This window comes from Scyliorhinus torazame, chromosome 9 (genome assembly GCF_047496885.1).
Source record: "Scyliorhinus torazame isolate Kashiwa2021f chromosome 9, sScyTor2.1, whole genome shotgun sequence".
In the NCBI taxonomy this organism is placed as follows: domain Eukaryota; kingdom Metazoa; phylum Chordata; class Chondrichthyes; order Carcharhiniformes; family Scyliorhinidae; genus Scyliorhinus; species Scyliorhinus torazame.
Window position 1 is genome coordinate 104283396 of NC_092715.1, and position 20377 is coordinate 104303772.

Here is a 20377-nt window from a genome sequence, read left to right on the forward strand (position 1 = left end):
TCCTGATATGAAAGTGAATAAAGTGTGCGTGGTGGGATGGGGGGTGGGGAATCATATGCAACACCAGACCCAAGTGGTAAGATATAAGAATTGCTTCCACTCAGCCGGGCATATCCTTGTTGTGATGATCCTGCGAGAGAGATTGTTAATTATTTGAGACCAATATGACTTTTCTTTGGAACTGGATTCCAGTTCTGAACAGTCATATTGGACTCAAAACATTAACTCTGTTTATCTCTCCATAGATGCTGCCAGACCGTCCGAGATGCTCCATCACTTTCTATTATCGTTTCCAACCTCCAGCATCGGCAATATTTTGCTTTTGTTTGTTAATTATTCATTTGGCAATTTCCAGTCTTCCAGAGATTGGCAACACAAGATAATGTGATGGAAAAAATCAGATGGTGATTGCTGTCTTTTAGTGATGGTTTAATGTTGCATATACTAAATTTGAGTGCCTTGGCTGTGCTGGACTATACAGCACAGCTCTTCTCCCATACCCTATAACAGCCAGGTCCAGGCGGCATTCCTATTTTCCCAAGCAGGAGATTTACTGCCCAAAATGTTATTTCCCTGTGGTCGATAATTATTTAATAGTTGAGGAATTTACTCTTTTGTTGCATTATTACCATGTTTTGTATTTGACCTTGACATTTGCTTTGATTGAGCACTCCCAGTGAACCAGCGGACACATCCAGAGTGAGACACATCGAAGAGTGAGTTTGGGAGCTGGGAATTTGAAATTAGGTGGGAATTGAATTGTTACCAGGTGTGGGAGTCATCTTAAGCCTATTTAAGAAGGAGATTCGAAGCTCACTTCCAGTTGAGCACTTCCAGTGAGCCAGTGGACACATCCAGAGTGGGACACATTGAAGAATGAGTTTGGGAGCTGAGAATTTGAAGCTAGGTGGGAATTCGAGGCTGGGTGGGAGGTGCTTTTACCCCTTGATTTGTTCCACTCACATTTCCAGTGAGTGACCTTGTCCTGCTGCAGGTGACTACATGGGAGAGAGCTGATTGGTGAGTAGCAGGTAAGGCAGGCAGCACGGTAGCAGTGGGTAGCACTGTTGCTTCACAGCGCCAGGATCCCAGGTTCATTTCCCGGCTTGTGTCACTGTCTGTGTGGAGTCTGCACATTCTCCGTGTCTGCATGGGTTTCCTCGGGGTGCTCCGGTTTCCTCCCACAAGCCCCCAATAAAGGCGTGCTGATAGGTGAATTGGACATTCTGAATTCTCCCTCTGTGTACCTGAACAGGTGCCGGAATGTGGCGACTAGGGGCTTTTCACAGTAACTTCATTGCAGTGTTAATGTAAGCCTACTTGTGACAATAAAGATTATTATTAAGTCCTTCATATCGGGAGCGGAGCTGAGCGGGAGACATTCGGAGTGCAGTCTGGGAAGGTAAGTGGTATTTTGTGTCTGTGTATCTCTGTGTTTTCAAATCATGGGGGGGGCAAAAAACTGAGAAGTGACATCACAGTAAAACTGTGATCTGATTATCTGGTAGGGAATCTGTTAAATTTGAAAACAAAATTTGAAAAAACGAATTAATTAACTAGGTGGAGGAGTAACTAAACCTGAGGGCAGAGATTAGTATTTAGCATTTAATTTTACAGCAAACTTCTAGCACCAGGGACCATATAGTTAATTGTAACTTAATCTAATAACAATTTAAGTATTTATTTTAAATTAATTAACCCATGCTTAAATGTCATTCAGCGGGGTGCAGTGCTCTAAGTGTGAGATGTGGGAGATCCGTGATGCTTCCAGCGTTCCGGTCGTCTATGTCGGCAGGAAGTGTAACCGATGGCAGCTCCTCACAGACCGCGTGGTTCAGTTGGAGCAGTAACTGGATGCACTTACGAGCATGCAGGTGGAGGGAAACAGTCATAGATAGGAGTTACAGAGACGTGGTCACACCCAAGTTGCAGACAGATGGGTGACCACGAGAAAGGGGAGGCAGTGCGGCTGTCCCTCTCTAACAAGTAGACCGCTTTGGACATAGTTGGTGGGAATAGCCTATCAGGGGAAAACAACAGCAGCCAGAACAGTGGCAACACAACTGGCTCTGTTGCTCAGCAGGGGAGGGGAAAGTGCAGGAGAGTTACAGGGGACACATAGGAGCTTCTGTGGACGTGAAAGAGCCTCCAGAATGGTATGTTGCCTCCCTGGTGCCAGGGTCAAGAAGGTCTTTGAACGAACACAGGACATCCTGAAGGGGGAGGGTGAACATCCAGAGGTCGTAGTACACAGGTACTAACAACATAGGCAGGGAGAGTGATGAGGTCCTGCAGAAGGAGTTCAGTGAGTTAGGCAGTAAAAAAACAGGACCTCTAGTGTTGTAATCTCAGGATTACTCCCTGTGCCACGTGCCAAGCTAGAAATAGGAGGATAGTGCAGCTAAATACGTGGCTAAACTGATGGTGCGGTAGGGAGGGTTTCAGATTTCTGGACCACTGGGATCTCTTCCGGGGCAGGTGGGACCTGAACAAGAAGGACAGGTTGCATCTAAACTGGAGGGGCAACAATATCCTGGCTGGGAGGTTGGCTAAAGTCACTCGGGAGGAATTAAACTAGTATGGCAGGGAGGTGGGAACCAGAGAGCTTGCTTAGAAGGTGTAATAACTGAAGGGGAAATAGAGAACAAAAATAAGAGAACATCGGCCTGTCTGCTCAAATGCAGTGCTTTGAAGTGTATTTGTTTCAAAGCCGAAAGTATAGTGGGTAAGACAGATGAACTGAGAGCACTTATTAGTACTTGGAACTATGATGTTGTGCCTATCACAGAAATGTGGTAAAAGGAAGGGCAGGATTGGCAGCAGATTGGAGGATACAGATGCTTCAGGAGAGTTAGAGGGGGATGTAAAAGGGCGGGGGAGTAGCAGTACTGGTTAAGGAGAATATTATAGCCATACTGCGAGAGAACATCTCGGAGGGCTCATACAATGAGGCAATCTGGGTAGAGCTCAGGAACAAGAAGGGGGCATTCACAATGTTGGGGGTTTATTACAGGCCCCCCAACTGCCAGCGAGAGATAAAGGAGCAGATAGGTAAAGAGATTTTGGACAGGTGCAACAGTAACAGGGTTGTTGTGGTAGGCGATTTTCACTTCCCCTATATTGACTGGGACTCACTTAGTGCTAGGGGCTTGGATGGGGCAGAGTTTATAAGGTGTATCCAGGAAGGCTTCTTGATGCAATATGTAGATAGTTCAACTAGGGAAGGGGCAGTACTGGGCCTGGTATTGGGGAAGGAGTCTGGACAGGTGGTTGCGGTTTCAGTAGGAGAACATTTTGGGAGTAGTGACCACAATTCTGTACGTTTTAGGGTACTTTTGGATAGGGATGAAGGTAAGCCTCTCGTTAAGGGGAAACTGGGGAAAAGCAAATTACGATAACATTAGACAAGAATTGAAGAATTTAGATTGGATGCAGCTGTTGGAGGGTAAATCAACATCGGACATGTGGGAGTCTTTCAAGCGTCGGTTGATTAGGATTCAGGAAAGTCACGTTACTGAGAGGACAAAGGAGAAGTATGGGAAGTTTAGGGAGCCTTGGATAATGAGGGATATTGTGAACCTCGTCAAAAAGAAAAAGGAGGCTTTTGTACAGTCTAGAAGGATGGGGCAGTTGAAACCTTCCAGGAGTGTAAAGAAAGCAGGAAGATACTTAAGCGGGAATTTCGGAGGGCTAGGAGGAGGGGGGGGAGCGGCATGTGGCACAGTGGTTAGCACAGTGGCGCTGAGGGCCCGGGTTCGAATCCCGGCCCTGGTTTACTGTCCGTGTGGAGGTTGCACATTCTCCCCATGTCTGCGTGGGTTCACCCCCACAACCCAAAGATGTGCAAGGTAGGTGGATTGGCCACGCTAAATTGCCCCTTAATTGGAAAAAAAATAATTGGGTACTCTAAAATTTTTTTATTTTTTTTTAAAAAGACGGGTCATGAAAAGCCCTTGGCAAGTAGGATTAAGGTGAATCCCAAAGCTTTTTATTCATTTGCAAAAAGCAAGAGCCTGGGCAGGGAAAGAATTGGACCACATAAGGACAATGGGGGGAAATCTATGTGTTAAGCCAGAGGAAATGGACGAGGTACTGAATGATACTTTGCATCTGTATTTACCAAAGAAAACAACTTTGTGGAAGATGACTCTTGGGTAGGGTGTGTGGACAGTCTGGGTCATGTGACTTCGAAATGGTGGTGGTATTGGGTGTTTTAAAAGACACCAAGGTAGATAAGTCTCCTGGGCCAGATGGGATTTACCCCAGAATACTGAGAGAAGCAAGGGAGGAATTTGCTGGGGCCTTAACTGACCTCTTTGTATCCTCATTGCCAACAGGTGAGATTCCAGAGAACTGGAGAATAGCTAATGTGGTACCGCTGTTTAAGAAAGATAGCAGGGATAATCCAGGAAACTATGGTCCCAGTGAGCCACACGTTGGTAGTCGGTAAATTATCAAAGAGAATTCTCAGGGACAGGATTCATTAGTGATAGAGAGCATGGTTTTGTGAAGGGGTGGTCATGCCTAACTAACGATGGAGTTTTTTGAGGAGGCGACAAAGATGATTGATATGGGGAGGATGGTGGATGTTGTTTACATGGACTTCAGGTAAGCATTTGACAAGGTGCTTCATGGCACACTGGTACAAAAGGTGAAGTCACACGGGATCAGAAGTGAAGTGGCAAGATGGATACAGAACTGGCTTGGTCACAGAAGGCAAAGGGTAGCAGTAGAAGGGTGTTTTACTGAATGGAAGGTTGGGACTAGTGGTGTTCCACAGGGATCGGTGTTGTGGCCTCTGTTGTTTGTAGTATACATAAACGACTTGGAGGAAGATGTAGCTGGTCCTATTAGTAAGTTTATGGATGACACCAAGGTTGGTGGAGTGGCAGATAGTGTTGAGGATTGTCAGAGGATACAGCAGGACACAGATAGATTGGAGACTTGGGCAAGGAAATGGCAAATGGAGTTTAATTCAGACAAATATGAGATAATGCATTTTGGTAGGTCTAACAGAGGAGAAATATACCGTAAATGGCAAATAGATGGAATATAGAAAGTCAGAGAGATCTGGGCATGCAGGTCCACAGATCTTTGAAAGTGGCAACACTAATGGACAAGGTAGTCAAGAAAGCATATGGAATGTTTGCCTTCACTGGATGGGGCATAGAGTATAAAAACTGGCAAGTCATGTTGCAGTTGTACACTACCAGAAGGATGTGGAGGCTTTGGAGAGTGTGCAGAAGAGGTTTACCAGGATGTTGCCTGATCTGGAGCGTTAGCTGTGCGGAGAGGCTGAAAAGACTTGTATTGTTTTCATTAGAACAATGGAGTTTGAGTGGTGACCTGATAGAGGTCTACAGGATTTTGAGGAGCATGGATAGAGTGGATGGGCAGACACTCTTTCCCAGGGTGGAGGGGTCAGTCACCAGGTGGCATAGGTTTAAGGCCCGTGGGGCAAAGTTTAGAGGAGATGTGCGAGGCATGTTTTTTTTTTTTTACACAGAGGGTGGTGAGTGCCTGGAACGCGTTGCCAGGGGAGGTTGTGGAAGCAGATACATTAACAGCATTCAAAAGGCATCTCGACAAATACATGGATAGGATAGGTATAGAGGGATACGGCACTAGAAAGTGCGGCGGGTTTTGGCCAAGGGTGGTATCATGACCGGTACATGCTTGGAGGGCCTGTTCCTGTGCTGTATTGTTCTTTGTTCTTTAAGACAGTGTGCAATAGGTCAGAGTATTTTCGGTTACACCGGGGGATGAGGCAGGAGTGTCCCCTGTCCCCCCTGCTCTTTGCGCTGGCGATTGAGCCCCTGGCCATGGCATTGAGGGAGTCGAGGAATTGGAGGGGGCTGGTGCGGGGTGGGAAGGAACATCGGGTGTCGCTCTATGCAGGCGATTTGCTGTTACATGTGGCGGACCCGGTGGGGGGAATGCCGGAGGCGATGAGGATTCTCAGGGAGTTTGGGGATTTCTCATGGGTATAAGCTCAATATGGGGAAGAGCGAGGTGTTCACCCAGGGGACCAGGAGAGGGGATTGGTGAGCTCCCACTAAAAAGGGCGGAGAGGAGCTTCAGGTACCTGGGGGTCCAGGTGGCTAGGAGTTGGTGGGCCCTGCAAAAGTTTAACTTCACGAGACTGGTGGAGCAAATGGAGGAGGAGTTTAAGAGGTGGGACGTGCTGCCACTCTCCCTGGCGGGTAAGGTGCAGTCAGTTAAAATGACAGTGCTCCCGAGATTTTTGTTCCTGTTCCAGTGCCTCCCCATCCTGATCCCCAAGGCCTTCTTCAGGCGGGTTAATAGGAGCATTATGGGGTTTGTGTGGGCGCAGAAGACCCCGAGGGTGAGAAGGGTGTTCCTGGAGCAGGGCAGGGATAGGGGGGGTTGGTGCTGCCTAACCTCTGTGGGTATTATTAGGCCACCAATGTGGTGATTGTGCGTAAGTGGGTGATGGAGGGGGAGGGGGCGGCATGGAAGAGGCTGGAGATGGCGTCCTGTGTGGGCACAAGCCTGGAGGCGCTGGTGACGGTGTCGCTGCCTCCAACGAGGTATACCACGAGCCCGGTGGTGGCAGCTAGCCTCAAAATGTGGGAGCAATGGAGACGTCACAGGGGGGAGGTGGGGGCTTTGGTGTGTTCCCCGATACGGGGGAACCACCGGTTTGTCCCGGGAAGGATGGACGGAGGGTTCCTGAGCTGGCACAGGGCAGGTATTAGAAGGATGGGGGACCTGTTTGTGGACGGGAAGTTCTCGAGCCTGGGAGAGCTGGAGGAGAGATTTGGGCTCCCCCCGGGGAATACCTTCAGATATATGCATGTAAGGGCATTTGTTCGGCGGCAGGTGGTGGAGTTCCCACTGTTGCCGCCACGCAGGGTCCAGGACAGGGTGCTGTCGGGGTGTGGGTTGGAGAGGGGAGGATCTCGGCAATGTATCAGGTGATGCAGGAGGAGGAGGAGGCCTCGGTGGAGGAGCTAAAGGGAAAGCGCGAGGAGGAGTTGGGTGAGGAGATTGACGAGGGGACGTAGGCGGATGCGCTGGGGAGGGTGAACTCTTCCTCCTCTTGCGCGAGGCTCAGCCTCTTACAATTCAAGGTGCTGCATAGGGCTCACATGACCGGGGCAAGATGAGCCGGTTCTACGGGTGCGAGGACAGGTGTGTTATGTGATCAGGGAGCCCAGCAAACCACACCTACATGTTCTGGGCGTGCCCAGCACCGGAGGATCAAGGAGAGGCAATATAAAGAATACAATTCTGCATGAGCAGAGGGACCGAAGGTACATGTGCACAAATCACTGAAGATGGCAGAGCCGATTAAGTGGTTAATAAGGCATAAGGATCGTGGGCATTTTAAACAGAGGTATAAGAGAACAAAAGCAAGAAAATTATGGTGAACCTTTATAAAAGACTATGGCATCTCAACTGTAGTACTGATTGTGTCCAATTCTGGGCACAACACCTTCGGAAGGACGTGATGGCATTAGAGAGGATGCAGATTAGATTCAAGAGAATGGTTCCAGGGATGAGGGACTTCAGTTATGTGAATAGATTAGCAAAGCCAAGGTTATCCGTCTTCGAGAATAGAGAAGATTTAATACAGCTGTTCAAAATCAAGAGGAATCAAGAAAGAGCAGATAGGGGGGAAAATTGTTTCCACTGGCAGAAATGTCGAGAACCAGAGAATACCGACTTAAGGCGATTGGCAAAAGAGTCAATGGCGACAATGTTTTTATGAATTTAGAATCTGGAAAGCATGCGGTGAAGGTGGATTCAATCGGCGCTTTCATTAGGGCATTGGATAATTAGCAGAATAGAAAGATTTGCAGGGCTATGGGGAAGGGGTGGGGTAGTGGTACTCGATGAGCTGCTCTTGCAGAGAGAGAATGACGAAAATGACAGGCCAAATTGCCTGCTGTGCTGTAACCATTCTATGTTTCGATTTCATCAATACACATTAAAATTATCACCATCTGCAAAAACAGGTAGGGATTCTAAGGAGCACTTAAAAAAGAGAAATCCCATTTGAGAAATTTGATTATTAATGAATCTTATACATATAAATGGATAAGATGTTAAAACTGCTACAGTAATGCAATGCCACTGCCAAGCCAATGTAAAACACAACTCGCAATACCATTACATTTACATATGATTAATTTCATTTTTGTGAATAATAGTAGCAACAGATTTAAATCAAAATTGCTTCATTTGCCTCAAACATTCAAATGACAAGAAATGATAGCAAATGAAACAATCACAGATAAAGAGACCATTTCGGCTGGTTTGTTCAGCACAATATTCTTTACCAGAAAGCCAGGCGGTGAAAGAGAGAACAGGGGTCAATCTTTGCACAGTTCTAAGTTTTTATAGGAATACACAATACAAACACGCACCTCTTAACTGAGCCTACAATGCAAGTCTGCTCCTATTTATAGGGGCACAAGTAAATTCCTAGTTAATGCCCACCACCTCCATACAATTGACAAGCAATCCAGGGAATTTTAAACGTCAGTTACATCCATCTTAGACTGAATTTCCATGATCGTTAACATTAGTTTAATAATAATATTGCTTGAAGTTGGCTCCACCCACAAAGCTGACCCAAAAGCCTCTTCCCCCACCTTCAGATTAAAATAATGAGGGTGATGAGTTTCTGTTCAATTTAGATCTTTAAATTGTGCTAATTTTCTTTGATATGCAGGCACTAATAAGCACATTTCACAAGTTTTACATGTTGTCAAGTATTTCATTTACTTATGAATTAACTGGTGTACACCAATGAACGAGTAAAAGTTCAGTATGTATATATTTTACACTTTTTTTTTTTAAAGTCACTTAAAGTAAGGGTATTCACAGGTGGAGGACTAGATTATTTTATTAAAATACCTACTTCTCTTCTGATGAACCTGCATTAATAAAACTACCAGGCTATCACTCAAATAAAGTTAATGCTTTTCATTGCGAGAGAAAAAAATTGATCTTCTTCCATTATGTCGAACAGATTCACTGGTTCATGCAGATTTTACATTTGTAATAATGCTAAAGCATTTTAGCACAAACTTGAACTGTTATCTAATCAGTCCAATATGTATCCAATTTTCCATTATGCCCAAAGGGCATAATCTTGATATCTCAAACATGGATTCATTACTTACTTGCACCAGGAATGTGCCAACCAATTTAAACCATTTAACTGATAGTCTCGGAGCTCCAACACATCAGTACTTCCAATATAGCCTGGCTGCTTCTTCAGTGTAACAAACCTGGGCCTTTGTTTTAAAACCTGCACAAACAAACCAAAGTAAGTGTCTTAAGTGTTGCTCCACAAAGAAGCCTTGTTACGTACCATCAATTGGCATCAATTAACAGATACCCAAATCAATGAAATGCCCCACCAAGGACACAATGAACAGAATAGCTTCCTTTGTGCTATTTACTCTTAAACTACCCCTGGTATTCTTCCCTACAAAACAACGGTATTGTCAGATGCTGCAAATCGCCCTTGTGGTAGGTGCTTAGTTATTGATTTGTGTGTCACAGGAAACAAATTTCTGTGGAGGTCCAAAGTCCTAAATTGCTCATGATAAAACACATATTTATAGAGTTCTGTGAGTATCCCACAATGGATCCCGCATTTCCAACTAAGTGAGTAAAATAGTGGGGCAATTTTTCATTGTAGTGGGAAACAACTTTAGGTTAAAATGTCAAATCAAATATGGATAGTCTTCCGTCAAGACTTGCATTAACTTCACAAGCTTCATTATCAACAGCCCTACTTTTATTTAACAAAAAAAGTTAAAATTCACATTTAAAGTGTTTGAAACATTGGCACATTAGTTGAGGGGCGGCACGGTAGCAGTGGTTAGCACGGTTGCTTCACAGTGCCAGGGTCCCAGGTTCGATTCCCGGCTTGGGTCACTGTGCGGAGTCTGCACGGGTTTCCTCCAGTGCTCCGGTTTCCTCCCACAAGTCCCAAAAGACGTGCTGTTAGGTAATTTGGACATTCTGAATTCTCCCTCAGTGTACCCGATCAGGTGCCGGAATGTGGCGACTAGGGGCTTTTCACAGTAATTTAATTGCAATGTTAATGTATGCCTACTTGTGACAATAAAGAGTATTAGTAGTAGTTTGTGAAGAACTTAATAAAGGTCGTAAATGGAAAACAGAATGAAGCAAGTAAATTCAATTCATGGTCAAAAAGCCACAAATAATATCAAGTTTTATAGTAAATGGTGAACAGGAACTGGAGACAGTTCAGATTATCCAGAAAAATCAGGTCAGTTAAGTTACTGCAACATAGTTACACATTTTAACATCTGTTAATGGATGTCTTGTGCGAACTGATGCACATACGCCTCGGTAACCAAGCCATCAACTAGAATGTTTGAGTTTGAAATCAACATTTGAAATCGTAAGTGCAAAGCATTGAGATCCTGCCCTCAGGCGAGGCGATGGCATAGTGGTAATGTCACTGGAACAGTAATCCAGAAACCCAGGCTAATGTTCTGCGGACATAGGTTCAAATCCCACCACAGCCAACTGGTGGAACTTCAATTCAATGAATAATTCTGGAGTTATAAGCTAGTCTATTGGTGACCACAAAACCAGTGTCGATTGTCATAAAGAAGCAATCTTCGACCATAAGACATAGGAGTGGAAGTAAGGCCATTCGGCCCATCGAGTCCACTCCACCATTCAATCATGGCTGATTTCATCTCCATTTACCCGCTCTCTCTCCATAGCCCTTAATTCCTCGAGAAATCAAGAATTTATCAACTTCTGTCTTAAAGACACTCAACGTCCCGGCCTCCACCGCCCTCTGTGGCAATGAATTCCACAGACCCACCACTCTCTGGCTGAAGAAATTTCTCCTCATCTCTGTTCTAAAGTGACTCCCTTTTATTCTAAATGCCCTTCTGCTGCCTTTAGCTGGTCTGGCCTACCTGTGACTCTAGATACAGAGCAATGTGGTTGATTCTTAAATGCCCTCACAAACAATTCAGTTCTAACAAGCCACTACGATGTCTAAAAGGAACAAAATCGTACAGACCGTTCAGCATCAACCTAGGCTCCAGAAATGACAATGGCAAACTCAGCCCTGCTAACCCTGCAATGTCCTCCTTTCTAACATCTGGGGGCTTGTGCAAAAATTGGGAGAGCTGTCCCATAGACTAGTCAAGTAACAGCCTGACAGTCATACGCACAACATCATAGGGGTAGTACGGAAGCACAGTGGTTAGCACAGTTGCTTCACAGCTCCATGGTCCCAGGTTAGATTCCTGGCTTGGGTCACCGTCTGTGCAGAGTCTGCACGTTGTCCCAGTGTCTGCTGGGTTTACTCCTGGTGCTCCGGTTTCCTCCCACAGTCCAAAGATGTGCAGGTTAGGTGGATTGGCCATGATAAATTGCCCTTAGTGTCCAAAAAGATTGGGTGGGGTTACTGGGGTGGGCTTAAGTGGGGTGCTCTTTCCAAGGGCCGGTGCAGACTTGATGGGCCGACTAAACTCTTTAGTTCTGTCACATCCAATCGTGAATGGTGGTGGACAATTAAACAACTGACCAGAGGAAGAGGCTCCACAAATATCCCCATCCTCAATGATGGAGGAGCCCAGCTCATCTATGTAAAAGACAAAGCTGAAGCATTACAACCATCTTCAATCAGAAGCGCTGAGTGGATGATCCATCTCGGCCTCCTGAGTTCCCAAACATCAGAGCTAATAGTCTTTGGCCAATTTAAGTCACTCCACGTGATATCAAGAAATGGCTGAAGGCACTGGATACTGCAAAGACATTGGCCCTTGCAACATTCCGCCAATAGTACTGAAAATCTGTGTTCCAGAACTAACTGTGCCCCTAGCCAAGCTCATCCAGTACAGCTACAACTCTGGCATCTGTCTGACACTTGTGGAAAATTACCCAGATATGTGCTGTCCACAAAAAAGATAAATCCAATCCAGTCAAATATCACCCGATCAGTCAGCTCTTCATCATAAAGTGATGGAAAGCCATGCCCAAATGTGTATCAGAGCAGCCAGAGCTACACATGGGAAAAGGGCCGACGCCCTAGCTATCACTTCTCTAATCGCACGCCGAAGAATCCTGCTCGGCTGGCGATCAGCAGCACCACCCACAGCTGCAGACTGGCTTGCTGACCTACCGGAATTTTTCCACCTGGAAAAGATTAAGTATGCCAACCGAGGGTCGGTGGAAGGCTTCCTAAACGCATGGGGGCTGTTTGTCGGCCTGTTCCAGCACCTGTTCAAGGCCAGCAACGAATAGATGAGGAAACAGGAACGTTAGAAAGAAAAGGGAGAGGAAAAAGAAAAATAAAGACGGGGGGGGGGGGGGGGGGGGGGGGAGAGACCCATAGGAAGTGCAACCCGGGATGAGGGGGACATGAGAAACGGCTGGAGAGACACAAAGGGGCCAACGGGGGTGGGAGGGGCCAACGGGGGGTGGGAGGGGGCAACGGGGGTGGGAGGGGGCAACGGGGGTGGGAGGGGGCAACGGGGGTGGGAGGGGGCAACCCCCCCAATCATGAGGAAACACAGCCGAAGTTGACGGGGGAAAGAGAGAAAGGGGGGGTGGAAGGGGTGAGGAACAGACCAGGGGGACACGAGGGTGGGGCGGGGGTAGGGACCACACGCCGAGCGAGAAGGCGGCAGAATGTAAATAGGGGAAATTAAGGGAAGGACAAGACAAACCATTCTGTATTGTACAGTGAATAAACACGGCCAACAACGTAACGGTTTATAAATTTTGAAAATACCAAAAAAATTATTATTTAAAAAAAAAAAATGATGGAAGTCTTTGACAGTGCTATCAAGTAGCACTTACTCAGCAATAAGCTGCTCACTGATGCTCGGTTTGTGTTTCGTCAGTGCCACTCAGCTCCAGGCCTCAATACAGCCTTAGTTCAAACATGAATAAAAAAGCGGAGATGAGGGGAGAGTGACTGCCCTTGACATCAAGATAGCATGTGACCAAGTGTGGCATCAAGGAGCACTAGAACTCGATGGGAATTAGGGGGAAAATTGTGCATTGGTTGGAGGCATATCTAGCATAAAGGAAGATGGTTGTGCTGTTGGAAGTCAATCATTTCAGTCCGAGGACATCATTGCAGGAGTTCCTCAGGGTAGTGGCCTTGGCCCAACTATCTTCAGCTGTTTCATCAATGACGTTCCCTCCAAGTTCTGAAGTGGAGATGTTCGTGGGTGACTGCACAATGTTCAGTACAATTCGCGACTCCTCAGATACTGAAGCAGTCTGTGTCCAAATATAGCCAGAACTGGATAATATTCAAGTTTGGGCTGATAAGTGGCGAATAACATTCATGCCACAGAAATGCCAGGCAATGCCCATCAGCAACAGAAGAGAATCTAACCATTGCCCTTGCCATTCAATGGCATGCCCATCGCTGAATCCCTCACTATCAAGATCCTAGGGGTTACAATTGGCCAGAAACTGAACGCGACCAGCCATATAAATATTGTGGCTACAAGAACAGGTTGGTGCTGGGAAATCTGCACAAAGTAGCTCCCCACCTGACTCCCCAAAGCCTATCCACCATCTTCGGAACACAAGGGTGATAGAATACTCGCTACTTGCCTGCAAAGAGTGCAGCTCCAACAGCACTCGGGAAGATCGAGACCATACAGGACAAAGCAGCGCACTTGATTGGCATCCCATCCATCAATTTAAACATTCCTCTCACCACCACTACTAACATAACAGCGTGTAATCCAAAGGATTCACTGCAGAACTCACCAAGACTCCTTCAACAGAATCTTCCAAACCCACTTCTACCATCTAGAAGAACAAGGGCAACAGATGCATGAAAACACCACCACTTGCAAGTTCCCCATCAAGGCACACACAATCCTGACTTGGTATAATATCGCCGTTCCTTCACTGTCGCTTGGTCAAAATCCTGGAACTCCCTTCCCAACAGCTCTGGGGGGGGGGTGTCGACGCCACATCTTCCACAGAATCCATAGAATCCCTACAATGCAGATGGAGGCCATTTGGCCCATAGAGTCAGCACCGAAAGAGTACTCTACCTAGGTCCACTCCACCAGTCTATTCTCACGAATTGATAATGGGCAATCCACCTAACCTGCACATCTTTGGACTGTGGGAGGAAACCGGAGAACCCGGAGGAAACTCACGCAGACATGGGGAGAATATGCAAACTCCGCACAGTCACCCAAGGCCGAAATCAAACTGGGGCTCCTGGCTCTGTGAGGCAGCAGTGCTAACCATTGTGCCGCCATGCTGCATGGACTGCAGCAGTTCAAGAAAGCAGTTCGCCATCGCCTTATCATGGGCGAATAGGGTTGGGCAATAATTGTTGGCCTAGCCAGTGATGCCCACATCTCGTGAACAAGTATTTTTTAATTGCCAACGTCGCAGAACTGTGCCGAGTTCCTATTTGAGGGAGCCACAAGCTACAGATCTGTTACGTTCTTGGATTAATGCTAAATATTCTACTTGAGGTCAACATGAATCCCCGACAATTCAGAGAGAAAGAATTTCAATTGATGTAGCAGCAATTATGCTCACTATGCTTTTCTCAATTTTGCTAAGTGAATTGAACACACACCATCGGATGTCTAGAACTGGTCACTGGTTTACCCATTTGATTTACAAAACATAGCTTTTCTTTCTTTTCTGTCTGTTTTCTCTTGCTGATGCTGTAGTCAGGCTACACCAAGAATACTAACTTCCGGTTTGTTAATATATAATGGACATCAGATAAATAAATCAGGCCAAGAGCAATCAGTTGACTTCTAAATGCAGAACCTATTACAAATTTTATCATTTTTAGAACAAAAGTAGCATACATCTGAATAATCATAAAATGACGTACTTAGTTTAGTACGCTATGTAGAAATATTTCAAACTTGCATAAAACCAAATATTTAAACTTAACTACCTTGCACTCCTTCAAGGGGATGCATCTGGATTGGTTACGGTTTGTATATGCATCAATGTATGACTGAAACTTTCTGGACATAAGAGCACCATCCTCCCAGCTGCACTCCGAGTACGAAAGTCCTTGCCATTTGCACAAGTAGTCTGGATGCCCCAAAGCAGATTTCTGGTTGGAGTGTGCTGGAAACAATTAGTTGCATCATTGAAATGAAGATTTTCTTGATAGAATGGCAATAATATACAGTACACATCTCAGAAGACTCATTCTTACATACTGCTCCATATTCATAATTCTCAGAAAGGCAAACAATTTTACAAAGTATTACATAGATTGCAACAAAAAAAACTGCCAGTTTTGCCCATAGAGATCTTATTGGCACTTATCCCCCACGAGGATTTGGTCCGAATCCATGTGCCCAGTCATCCTCACATTCTCTTTTCAAGCAACTAAACCAAATTAGTCTTACATTTTCACATGGTCTCTGCTTCAGTCACCAACTCATCAGCTTTCCCATTTATAAAAAAGCTTTTGTTCTATAGGTTCTCAATACTTTACATTTAAACTTAAATCCATGCCCTTTATTCTAGCCCCCTCAGTGACTGGAAATGTTTCCGTCTACTCTGTTCTATCTTTCCATTATTTAAATGTCTGCAGTCCTAACTTTCATTATTTAACCTCCTCTATTCAAATCATTTCATAATCTTTGTTCTAATAAAAGCACCAATTTTTCAGGTTTTCCTTAATGTATCGATTTCTTCATATCAAGCAGCATGTGAGTGAATTTGCACTGTACCCTCTCTATTGCCTCAAAGTTTTTCCTACAGTGTGAAGTCCAAAAATGCATAAAATTACAAGTAGCACAAAATTTAAAACAGAACTGTTTTTTGCAGCAGAGTTCACAAGGGCCAATGGTGCATCATGAAGCACGTTACGTTCTTTGAGGACTAGTTCCTTGTAGGATCACGCTCTCAATGTACTGTAGCCAATCAACTGAACTCTCACAACAATGTAAAGTCAATCCAGTATGTCACTGAGTCTCCTTTGGAATTTACCATATGATTTAAAATAAATTAATCTGGCGTACCCAATTCTTTTTTTTCCCCAATTAAGGGGCAATTTAGTGTGGCCAATCCACCTACCCTGCACATCTTTGGTTTGTGGGGGTGAGACCCAGGCAGACACGGGCAGAACGTGCAAACTCCACACAATGACCCAGGGCTGGGATCGAACACGGGTCCTTGGCACCATGAGGCAGAAGTGCTAACCACTACACCACTGTGCAGCCCTCCATATTTAGCACATATGATGTCTAAAGATTCATGGAGGTCTTGGTTAGCAGAGTCGCCAAGAAAAGGCTACTCTGAAGCATTAGGATCGAACAAAAATACTATGGGGCACTAACACCACTTTTAAGATCTAGCTGCTAGAGGTCAAGCAATTGAACGTTATATAAAATATATATTTATATGTGGCTTTCCATGACCACTGGATGTCTCAACACACTTTACAGCTAATTAAGTACTTTTTAAGTGTAGCCACTGCTGTAATGTAGGAAACGAGGCTGTAATTTGCGCTCAACAAGTTCGCACAAACAACAACGCAGTAATGACCAAATAATCCGCTTTTGCAATGTTGATAAATATAGGAATAAATATTGGCCTGTACAGTCGGATAACTCTCCTAACTCTTCTTCAAAATAGTACTATGCAATCTTGTATAGTCACCTGAGTGGTCACAGAGGGCTTCAATTTAACGCCACATCTGATAGCTGACATCGCTGATACGACAGAACCGTCTCAGAATCAGCCTTGAAGTTTGTGCTCAAGTCCGCCTTGTGACTCTGAGTTGGGAGTGTGACTAACTGAGCTTTACTGTATTCAAACATTCCTAATGCAAGGAGAGCGTCACCCCAAACAAACCTTTATTATAAAATCTGACCACTCTTAACACCTGAATTTTTGTTCATGTCCTCTAGTTGAATTTCAAAGAAAGTTCTGATTTTAATGAAGCTTTTGCTAATTCCCTGGCATGTCAATTGCTTCTTGGTTATATTACTATCCACTGGTTGCATTCACCTCAGTGGGTCGCAGATTTCAGCCGCAATCATACAGATATTTCGTACTACATTATTACCCACATGTATCCTACAAATCTTTTGCTACTTGTGATTTCATGCTGGCAACAGCATGAGATTTTTTATATGGATACTAAAAAATGTAATCATATTTTAATATATAGTTTAGGACACTGGACCAAACCCTAATATTTGTTAGGATACTGGTCGAGAACCCCAAACAATTTTTTCTAATTTGTAGAACTGCAAGGAAAGAATTCTTCACTCCAGGATTGATGACTCTAACCAAAAGGTATATTTTATATTAAAACAAACCTTAATTTAAACACAGAATTAATCACATTAACATCAAAGAAACAGCTTGACAATTATCAGTTAAACAGTTCTTAAACACAAGGAAAAACTTACACTTACTATCTATACCTGCTACTAACTAAGCAACCCAATACAGTTCAAATGTCACTTATAAACAAAGTTAACAAAACAGATTTGTTCAGCTGTGTGGAGGCTTTTGAAGAGAGTTCCTTTCAAGAGCAAATGCAGTATGCTTCTGCTCAACCTAGCAGCTTTTGGCACAAACATTACTGTTCAATTTAAAATCCTTCCGTCTTGTTAGACTCAAATGCTAAACTACAGACAGGCCTGGCTCCTCTCATTAATTACATCTGTTTCCCACTAAGATGCCACATGCTCCTTTAGGTCGGACTATATACAACCCCTCATAAATGATCTACTCTCTAGGGAATCTCCACCAATCATAACAATATCCCATTAGCTCTTTATCTGTAACCAAGTAAGTGACTGGAATCAATCATGGCCTCACCTTTTACGACTCATTAATTACAGCTTTAGCAGACATACTGCCTGTATGTATTTTAAACCAGGTTTTTAATAAAAATACTGCAACAGAATATAAAATATATATAACATTATCTACATTCACACAAAATAGTCACATTTACAGTTGACCATTAATGGTTCTTTTCAACAAATCGTCTACATGTGTTTTAAACATCTGTTAAAAAATATTTGTAGTTGATGGGTTTATCTCTGTATCCATTATTTTTTGCCAAATAAATTCTCAGACATCTGTTCTATAAAATAGGGCAAGATTGTGCAAGTATCTTCAGAGCTTAGACTTTAGTAAATACAAACATTTAATTTAATAGAAGCCTTCTTTTAACAAATATTTGGCAGAGACACAAATAAAACTGCTTCTAATAAAGGACAAAATCCAATGACACCAGTAAATATGTTGGCGATTTTCCTAGATAGAAGACCCTACACATCCACTTTAACATAGGCTGAAAGAAATGGGCAGCATACATGAGTCAAAGCCGATAAATCCATTGTGAATAAGACTTAAAAACACATGGCGGGGGGGGGGGGGGGGGGGGGGGTTGATTTGCTAAGGGAACAAGAGCACAAATACAATATTAATTGATTGAATTACAAAAACAAAGCTTAACCAGCTGGAATAAATAGAGAATCAATAAAAGGTCATGTTGTCTTAAATTACATTAAAACAGGCCTCTGTTCTGATCAGATTACTGTAATTTTACATGAATTTGTTGCCAAATACATCAAATGCTATAAGCCTATTTAGCATTAAATACCATGAAATAATTTATTATTCCCAAGCAAAATTCAGTTTTTGTGACTCTATATACAATCTCTACACATTGTGCTTGTAAATAATTTGCTGTTGAATTTCTTCTTACTTTCAACTCTGGTGCTGAAAGCCAGTGCATCAGAATTAGTCAAACCGCCAGTCAAGCTGTTCCAGTAAAACTATGACTCTGGCATCCACCTAACAATGTAGAAAATAGACGAGGTATGTCTCATTGAAAAACGCAGAGCAAATCCAACCCAGATAATTACAACCGCGTCTGTAAAGTAATGGTGCAAGCCATCAACCGGGCCACCAAACAACCCCCAATCTCAAAATAAGCTGTTGCTGACACTCAGTTCAGGTTCCACCAGAGCAATACAGCTCCAGACAATATTACAGCCTTGACCTAGATATGGACACAATCTTGAAGACGGAGAAAAGGCTCTTGTCATCCAGTCAGTACTTGGCTGAGTACAGCACAAAGAGGATTCAGCAAAACTAAAGTTAACAGAGATAAAAAGGAAAACACTTCCTCAGCTGGAATCATACCAGAAACAAAAGGAGGATGATCATGGTAGACACTGGTCAATGATCACAACCCTATGATATTATTATTAGTTATTATTCAGAGAACTGCCTCAGCCCAACCATTTTCTGTTGCTTCGTCAATTATGTTCTGTCATTAAGTCAGAAGTAGGACATTTATGTACAATTCTACAACTCCATTCACAACGCCTGTGACCGGGGAAACGGTGGATGCACTGTACTTAGATTTCCAGAAGGCATTTGAGAAGTGCCACATCAACAGTTATTGTGGAAAATAAAAGTTCACTGTGTGAGAGGTAACATATTGACATGGATAGAAAAGTAGATAACAAAAAAGGAAATAGAGGGTAGCCATGAATGGTTATTCTATTAGTTGGCAGGACATAACAAGTGGTGTGCCAAAGTTGCCAGGGAGATAAATAGTAGCATAGAAAAAGGTCAATAACTTAATTATAGGGGGGAGAAGATTCCCCAGCTCTGATCTCAAAGAGGGTTCTGTTTTGCAAGGAAGTAGAGTTGCTAGTTAGTTTAAAACAAGCTTCTTGCAAGACGCATTTCTTTCAAGCTGCTGAAATTCAGTACTCCCAGTAAAAGAGTGTAAAACTCGTTAACAGAAGGACTCCGAACAGTGAGTTGAGCTTTCAGGATAGCCAAGCTGAGGAGATAGATTTCTTAGATGCAAAGTTCCAGAGTTAAAGAATATTGGAACCAGGAGAGATCTGACTTGAGGTGGGTCAAGATTATTCATAAAGGGAGGGAGAGCACAGTAAACTGTAGGCCAGTTAGCCTACCATCTGACTTAGGGAAATTATTACATGCTATTATTAAAAAGATGTTATAGCAGAGCACTTGGAAGAATTTGAGGCCATCAGGTAGAATCAACATGGTTTTGTGAAAGGGAAATCATGTTTAACCGATTTATTGGAGTTCGTTGATGGAATTGCATGTGCTGTGGAGAAAGGAGAACTGGTGGATGCACAGTACTTAGATTTCCAGAAGGCATTTGATAAGTGCCACTTCAACATTTACTGTGGAAAATAAAACCTCGCTGTGTTAGGAGTAACATATTGGCATGGACAGAAGATTGCATAACCAACAGGAAACAGATGGTAGCCATGAAATGGTCTTTTATTGGTTGGTGGGACGTAACAAGTGGTGTGCCACATAGATCAACTTTTTACAATTTATATAAATGCCTTGGATGAAGGAA

The 20377-nt window shown here is 43.9% G+C and overlaps 1 protein-coding gene across 4 annotated transcripts in view; it reads right to left on the bottom strand.

The window, feature by feature from the left end:
• Positions 1-20377, bottom strand: part of chd1 (chromodomain helicase DNA binding protein 1) — a 299232-nt gene that overhangs the window by 105826 nt on the left and 173029 nt on the right. For all 4 annotated transcript variants that reach the window (XM_072516362.1, XM_072516363.1, XM_072516361.1 and 1 more), the window contains 2 exons: positions 14936-15114; positions 9156-9283 (listed from right to left, as the gene is read on the bottom strand). In XM_072516362.1, the coding sequence (XP_072372463.1) occupies positions 9156-9283; positions 14936-15114 (307 nt within the window). The remainder of the gene's footprint in view (positions 1-9155; positions 9284-14935; positions 15115-20377) is intronic.